Source organism: Phalangium opilio, unplaced genomic scaffold (assembly GCF_054372755.1).
Source record: "Phalangium opilio isolate 3A_F unplaced genomic scaffold, DU_Popi_V2 ptg000055l_1, whole genome shotgun sequence".
Lineage (NCBI taxonomy): Eukaryota > Metazoa > Arthropoda > Arachnida > Opiliones > Phalangiidae > Phalangium > Phalangium opilio.
The window spans coordinates 2,343,737-2,351,375 of NW_028324174.1; the positions used below are offsets into that span (position 1 = coordinate 2,343,737).

A 7,639-nucleotide genomic window follows, 5' to 3' on the forward strand; every position below is an offset into this window, starting at 1 on the left:
ACCAATGTATCTCTCTACGAACACGCTTGCTCCGATTTGTCGAACGCGGTGACAGGCACACAAAAAAATACGTACAGTGTTATATCTCTCCGTGACGACATCGTCACTCGGAGGGGTAAAAATTTATTAATTTTACAAATTGAAAATCCAAAATTTCAGCACTACAAAGTATCTGAAAAGCGCCTGCAATGACCCTGCAAAGTATCTGAAACACGCCTGCAATGACCCTGCAAAGTATCTGAAACGCGCCTGCAATGACCCTGCAAAGTATTTGAAAAGCCCCTGCAATTGTCCTACAAAGAATCTGAAACGCGCCTGTAATTATCCTACAAAGTATATGAAAAGCGCCTGCAATTATCCTACAAAGTATCTGAAAAGCACCTGCCATTATCCTAAATGTATCTGAAACGCGCCTGCAATGATCCTAAAAAGTATCTGAAAAGCACCTGCAATTTTCCTACAAAGTATGTGAAAAGCGCCTGCAATTATCCTGAAAAGTATCTGAAATGCGACTGCAATAATCCTAAAAATTATCTGAAACGCGCCAGTAATGATCCTGAAGTGTATCTGAAACGCGCCTGCAATTGCAATTATCCTACAAAGTATATGAAAAGCGCCTGCAATTATCCTACAAAGTATCTGAAACGCGCCTGCAATTATCCTACAAAGTATCTGAAAAGCACCTGCCATTATCCTAAATGTATCTGAAACGCGCCTGCAATGATCCTAAAAAGTATCTGAAAAGCACCTGCAATGATCCTAAAAAGTATCTGAAAAGCACCTGCAATTTTCCTACAAAGTATCTGAAATGCGACTGCAATAATCCTAAAAATTATCTGAAACGCGCCAGTAATGATCCTGAAGTGTATCTGAAACGCGCCTGCAATTGCAATTATCCTACAAAGTATATGAAAAGCGCCTGCAATTATCCTACAAGGTATCTGAAACGCGCCTGCAATGATCCTGCAAATTATCTGAAACGCGCCTGCAATTTTCCTACAAAGTATGTGGAACGCGCCTGCAATGATCCTAAAAATTATCTGAAGAGCACCTGCCCTTATCCTAAAATGTATCTGAAACACGCCTGCAATGATCCTGAAAAGTATCTGAAAAGGACCTGCAATTATTGTACAAATTAAAGTATCTGAAACGCGCCTGTAATGGTCCTGAAAATTATCTGAAACGCGCCTGCAATTTTCCGTAAAAGTATATGAAAAGCGCCTGCATTTATCCTGCAAAGTATCTGACATGCGCCTGCAACTATCCTAAAAATTATCTGACATGCGACTGCATCTATCCTAAAAATTATCTGAAAAGCACCTGCAATTATCCTACAATGTATCTGAAACGCGCCTGTAATTATTGTGCAAAGTATCTGAAACGCGCTTGCAATGATCCAAAAAGTATCTGAAACGCGCCTGCAATGATCCAAAAAGTATCTGAAACGCGCCTGCAATTTTCCTACAAAGTATATGAAACGCGCCTGCAATTATCCTACAAAGTATCTGAATCGCGCCTGCAATGATCCTACAAAGTATCTGAAAAGCGCCTGCAATGATCCTACAAAGTATCTGAAACGCGCCTACAATGATCCCGAAAAGTATATGAAACGCGCCTGCAATGGTCCTGAAAATTATATGAAACGCTCCTGCAATTATCCAACAAATTATCTGAAACGCGCCTTTGATGGTCCTGAAAAGTATATGAAACGCGCCTGCAATTATCCTAAAAAGTATCCGAAACACGCTTGCAATTATCCTACAAACTTAGCAATTTCCGACTGTAACATGCATACAAAATATCTGGAAGGTACCTGTAATGAGCCTACAAACATCCTGATTTCTTACGGGAGTTACTATTTCCCCTCTGTTTTCTAGCTGTAAGGTAGCTCTTTTATGACTCTTGAGTAGCTAAATTTTGTATACTGCTGTACTGAGTTTTCCAACGGAAGATATTTTTTCTGCAAAACGTCTAAAATGTTCTGCATTGCTCTCTGGAATGCATCTTAATTTTGTCTGAAGTTGAACCTTTTTCAGGTTTATTCCAGTATTATTCCAGAATTTTCCACTTTAATTGCAATATATTGCAGATACGAAAAAAATCTACTTAACAGCAAAATGCAGCCGTAAATTTTTGTACGGGTAGAATCAGTCTTAGAACCCCGGTACCAAGAGGCAGCAAGTTAGTCCACTCGGCCCGACTGGGAAAGTGGGTCCTGAATGGCTTTGTAAAATCAAAACTGGCAACGGTTTTGTCAAAGCGCATCGTCAGCGGCATGCTCCCAAAAGAGCTGGGTATGACTGTGATCCCTAAGTCTGGGTACCATTATTGTAGAGCCTGTAGGCCCCCATGACGGCCTCCTACTCAACGAAGAGATGAAGAGGAAGCTTATCAAGGAGTATTGGTTGTTAAGCCTCGCGCCGTGTATGCTTAAGCCTCGCGCTGATATAGCCGTGTTAAAAACTATGTCGGGAAATCGTAGTACTTGTAAGTCTTGTTCAAAAATCATTCGGTGGAATCAGAAAAGAACTATGTGCTCCTCGTGCTGCAATTATTTTCATTCAAAGTGCGTATATTCAGAACGTAATTTTGCGAAATTCCAACTGCAACAATGCTTTACTTGTTTGAATTGTGGTCTCCCACAGTTGAACGATTCATTTTTTATTAATGATTTGAATCTTACTCAAGAGTTGCCAGTCAAGGGCTTTAGGACTAGAGACAAACGTTTTATCAAATCTCGTTTTAAAAAATCGCATTTTCTATCGTTTTTCTTATCAAACGTTCGGAGTGTAAAAAATAAGCTACGCGATATAGAGTTGGTATCGGAAAACCTTAGTCCGGATATTTTTGCGCTTACGGAGACCTGGTTGGATGCGAATGTGACAAATTCGGAATTATTTAGCAACCATTATGTTGTCTTTCGCCAAGACCGTGTATATAAGCGTGGAGGTGGTGTTATGCTTGCAATACACGAGAAATTTCATCCTATTGGACAAACAATTAACTCGGATTTACTGACAACATCATCAGGGGTCCAAGTTGAATTAGTGCTAGCCTCGGCCAAGTGTAACACAAGGTCAATATTAATTGGTTGTGCGTATGTTCCACCGCCAGTTAAACAAGAGTACGTAGTTGCGCTATGTGCTGCCCTGAACAGCATCTCCGAGGTTATACACAATCATGACATATTCATTCTGATGGGGGACTTTAATTTACCCTCTCTTGGTTATATAAAACCTACTCCGGATTGTCCAGCTGCACTTGACTTATTTGAATGCGTCTCGAGCTTTGGCATGTCTCAAGTCATTAGTGATAAAACTAGAGCTAACAATACTTTAGACCTTGTTTTCATAAACAATAGAAGGTTCATCAATCGGGTTGAGGTTATTGATAACTTGCCCGGTTGTGATCATGACGCGGTTTTTGGTGAATTAACTTGCGAAGTTGCCAAGGACAACTTTACGCCCAGAGAAATTTTTAAATTAAAGGACGCGGACACGGCAAAACTTAACGAACTAATTTCCATTGCACCCTGGGATCTTTGCTATGCCCTAGACTGTAATGTTGACGATATCTGGCTGAATTGGTCAGCTATATTTATGGCTTGTCTTAAGGACTCTGTTCCAGTAGCTCTTGTAAAACGCAAATGTGTGACAAAACCTTGGATATCTGGTGCAATTATTCACTTGTCGCATATTAAGAGATCTTTATTTAGGAAATTTAAAGCTAATCCTTCTGATACCAATAGAACCAAATTTAGGCGAGTTTGCAATAAGGTGAGAGAACTTGTGAGGAAACAATATCGGAAGTACATTGATAATTTGACTGCTAATATTCCAACTAAACCTAAAGAGTTTTGGAGATTTGTTGGAAGTAAAACCAAACTTCCGGTCCCGAAATTCTTGAATATTGACAATGTCCCCATAAACAGCCCATCGGAAATAGCTACCAAGTTTAATGAATATTTTCAATCGTGTTTTGCTCCTTCTACCCTTTGCCCTAGTGCTGATGATCCTATGTATAATACCATAAACGAAAATGAAATTATCTTTTCCCCTTCGGAAGTGGTCCGAGCCATTAAAAATTTAAAGTCAAATGCTGCGGGTCCAGATGGGACCACGCTACAAATTTTAAAACTCTGTAGTGCTTCGGTATCTGTACCACTTGCGGAATTTTTTAACTATTCCCTCCGTTGCGGTCAGTTACCCTCAGACTGGAAAAAAGCTAACGTGTTACCACTATTTAAGGGAGGTTCGGACAGATCTGATATGTCAAATTATAGACCCATATCGTTAACTTCTATATTTTGTAAGATAATGGAAATCCTAATATCTAATCATATTAAATCTTTTTGTGCGGTATCAAACATTCTACCAGACAGTCAATTTGGCTTTCGTTCGGGGTTTAGTTGCGTGACTCAATTAGTTCAGGCTTTTCACGACTGGGCCACAATACTTGATCAACGACGCCCCTCAGACATTCATGTCGTTGTTTTTGATTGGCGAAAGGCTTTCGATTCAGTACCTCATGGGCCTCTTATATGCAAGCTTAGCAGCATTGGTATAAGGGGAGACATTTTGCGCTGGTTATCAAATTTTCTTTCTGGTCGCAAGCAAAGAGTCTTGTTTCAGGGACAGCCCTCTGGTTACCTACCAGTCACGTCTGGTGTTCCTCAAGGATCGGTGCTGGGACCCTTACTCTTTAATTTATATGTTTATGACCTTTCGGCGAAAATTAGCTCGGGGACAGTGATGTGGCAATATGCGGATGATTCGTATTTATCCCGTCCTGTGAATGATTTACCACAAGCCTTAGAATTACAGAAGGATGTAGATGCAATAATTGAATGGGGTACTGTCAATCACCTACGTCTGAATGCTCAGAAATGTTCTTATATGGTAATAAGCAGGCGCAAAAATCCATTTAGTTATGACTATAAAATAAGTAATGACATCTTAGCTCGTGTACAAGTCACTAAAATCTTAGGCGTGTTCATTTCTAGTGACTTGAAGTTTAACTATCATATAAACACCATTTGCGCCAAATCTCGCCGTCTCTCAGGACTAATTATGAGAACTTTTGGTAAATCCAAGGCGTCTATTATAGCTTTCAAAGCTTTAGTCACGCCAGTCTTGCAGTACGCATGCGAGGTTTGGGCGCCGTATTTGAAAAAGGACATTGCATGTATTGAAAGAGTTTTAAGACATTTTACATCTTTTATAGTTGGCCAGAGTTACTATGATATTCCAATGTACAATACTAGGACTAGGGTTTCTTACTCAGACCGTCTTAACACTTTGCAGTTGCTACCTATGTATCAACTTAGAGATATTTCGAGTTTACTATTCCTTTATAGAACTATCAATTGTGCGTACAATTTACCGTTGCTAAATTATATGACAATTAATGAACGGCATGAAGTCTTGACCTTTATGATTATGGGTGCACGATGTGACGCCTTGCACAACTCTTTTTTTTACCGTGTAGCTCGTCTGTGGAATAGTATGCCGGAGAGTGTTAAGACGTCTGTGTCGGTTTCCAGTTTTAAAGATGAGCTCTTGCGGTATTTTAGATCTACCCCTTTAAATTTTTAAATTATAGTTGTTTTATCAGTTAGGTTTCTAATTGTTGATTATATCTATAATCTATTATATCTATGTTTGCAAAATTATTTCTTTTTACCTGTATATATATATGTATATTTGTTTCACGCGACGAATGATCTAATTTCATTGATTACTGTTTAATTCAATTTATAACTGAATATAATCTGTTTGTCTTTTGTTTTTGTACCGGTAGCCAAGCTCGTATTGGGAGTTTCTCCTTTACTTGGCTGCCACCATGTTCAAATGGGAAATAAATTTATTATTATTATTATTATTATTATTATTATTATCTCCAGGGTCGATCTCATGGCCCCCGTGCCCCAATGCAGGCCAGCTGGCACGATTTAACACTTGTATAACAAATATATTAAAAAGAGACTGAGTAGATTATGGCTCTATATGTAATCTTTAAGTATTTTAATCCCAGCACTAGCTCAACTTTTTAAACTAAAGACGACAACCTAGAATAACCAGAATAACCGAATTTAAAGTGGTTATTTTCTTCTGCAATCGATTCGCGGAGATAAAGGTTAGTCTCTTAATATGCTAGGTAGATGGGTGTACATAGCACTTAAGCAACCGACAGAGAATATGATATGCTAATAGCCAACTACATTGGTAAATCAAAGATACAAAGGAACCTAAAGCTCAACTCATGTGCACGTCACTATAGTCAAATGTCAAAAAACCATTTCTATTGGTACAGAGTGGACACTCAGAATTACACATGCATTTTACTTTAGCTACAGTATTGCCAATGCTTGACTTCAAGTTTGAAATCACAATGTCTTCAGGACCACACTCTTCTTCACTATTGCAAGAAGGCTGAGATTTAGGGTGGTCATGTGAGCAAGGCAACTAATTCGATTTCCAACTCGGAATCTAAGTCCTAATTGTGGCTTTCTCTGGTCAAGCTTCTTCTTAAACCTTTTGTTATCAGAGGCATTGTCCACTGTAATTGCGAACACTTGTAAAACATACTATTACTGTAGTGTGAACTAAGAGTGTTGAATAGTCTAGTTTCTAATGAATGGACCTATACATGTTGTTTCTGATTAGTCTGCTATAAATTAAAGGACATTTTTCTGGATAAAACTAAGTGGAAAGTGCCAAAAATATGGGGTCTACACTATTTAGTTAAGGATATATGGGCTCCCAGACAATGGCCCTTAAAATAAGGAAATAGTCCACTTCGATATTACCTTTTGCGCTACAGCGGGCCACTGCAAACTAGTCTTTGTTATAACCGCGCCTTTGCTAGTAGTTATAAAGAGCAGCGTCACGTTTTTCCCCTCTTGCTACGATGTTATTGAACCTTTATCTTGTAGAAATATATGGATTGCTGTGCGCTTGAGTAGGTAAAATGAAGCTAAATGAAAGTGTAGAAAGTGTTTAACATCTTCCAAAGACTTCCATCTGTTGTAAACAAGATGGGCAGGCTACTACGTATTACTGCAAGTTTGAAACTTTTTCCTTCTTTTAGGCGCCTATGTTTGGGTGCCCGTATATTTGTAATTAAATATTGTAGGCGCCAGGTTCTAGGACATTTTGCTCTCAGTTTGACCGAACCCAGTAAAACTAGGCGGGCTGACACCAATCCTGATCAATCGGCCCGAAAGGATTATGGGACTGTCGGTCTACAATACTTCATGTCCAAGCCATTAAGTAGGAAAGGTGCATCCTACGTCGTGTTTTGAGTCGTGTATCCGACATAAGGTGGTTTGAAGACGTTTACCGACAATTTACCGATTCGGACAACTAACCGCCTTTACCGACAATAAACCGACTACAAAACGGATAGAAAATGCTACTAGGGAAAGAACACCCGTTAAAATTAGCTCAAGAAGTATGATCAATAGATATGAGATCCTGATAAACAGCGACATTGAAGGCGCTTTTGCAGGAACGCGGTTGGGTACAAACAAAACTACCCTCAAAACGGATACCACGGAAACGGAAAAGCAGGTGAGGATAATATGCGGGCTGTTAAAAAAATTGCAAATTTGAAGTCTGACGTCTTTTTTTAAACCTGT

The 7,639-nt window shown here is 39.2% G+C and overlaps 1 protein-coding gene and 1 long non-coding RNA gene across 2 annotated transcripts; one reads left to right on the top strand and one right to left on the bottom strand.

Moving 5' to 3' along the window:
* Positions 1 to 2,375: 2,375 nt before the first annotated feature.
* On the top strand, positions 2,376 to 4,566 carry LOC149668620 (uncharacterized). Its single transcript, XM_089840848.1, has 2 exons — positions 2,376 to 4,358; positions 4,426 to 4,566. The coding sequence occupies exons 1-2, from the start codon at positions 2,376 to 2,378 to the stop codon at positions 4,564 to 4,566; spliced, it is 2,124 nt and encodes a 707-aa protein (XP_089696974.1).
* Positions 4,567 to 4,689: 123 nt separating this feature from the next.
* LOC149668621 (uncharacterized) lies at positions 4,690 to 5,758 on the bottom strand. Its single transcript, XR_016367865.1, has 3 exons — positions 5,683 to 5,758; positions 4,870 to 5,580; positions 4,690 to 4,788 (listed from the first exon to the last, which is right to left on the bottom strand). It is a non-coding gene; the product is annotated as an uncharacterized LOC149668621 (long non-coding RNA).
* Between the last annotated feature and the right edge of the window lie 1,881 nt (positions 5,759 to 7,639).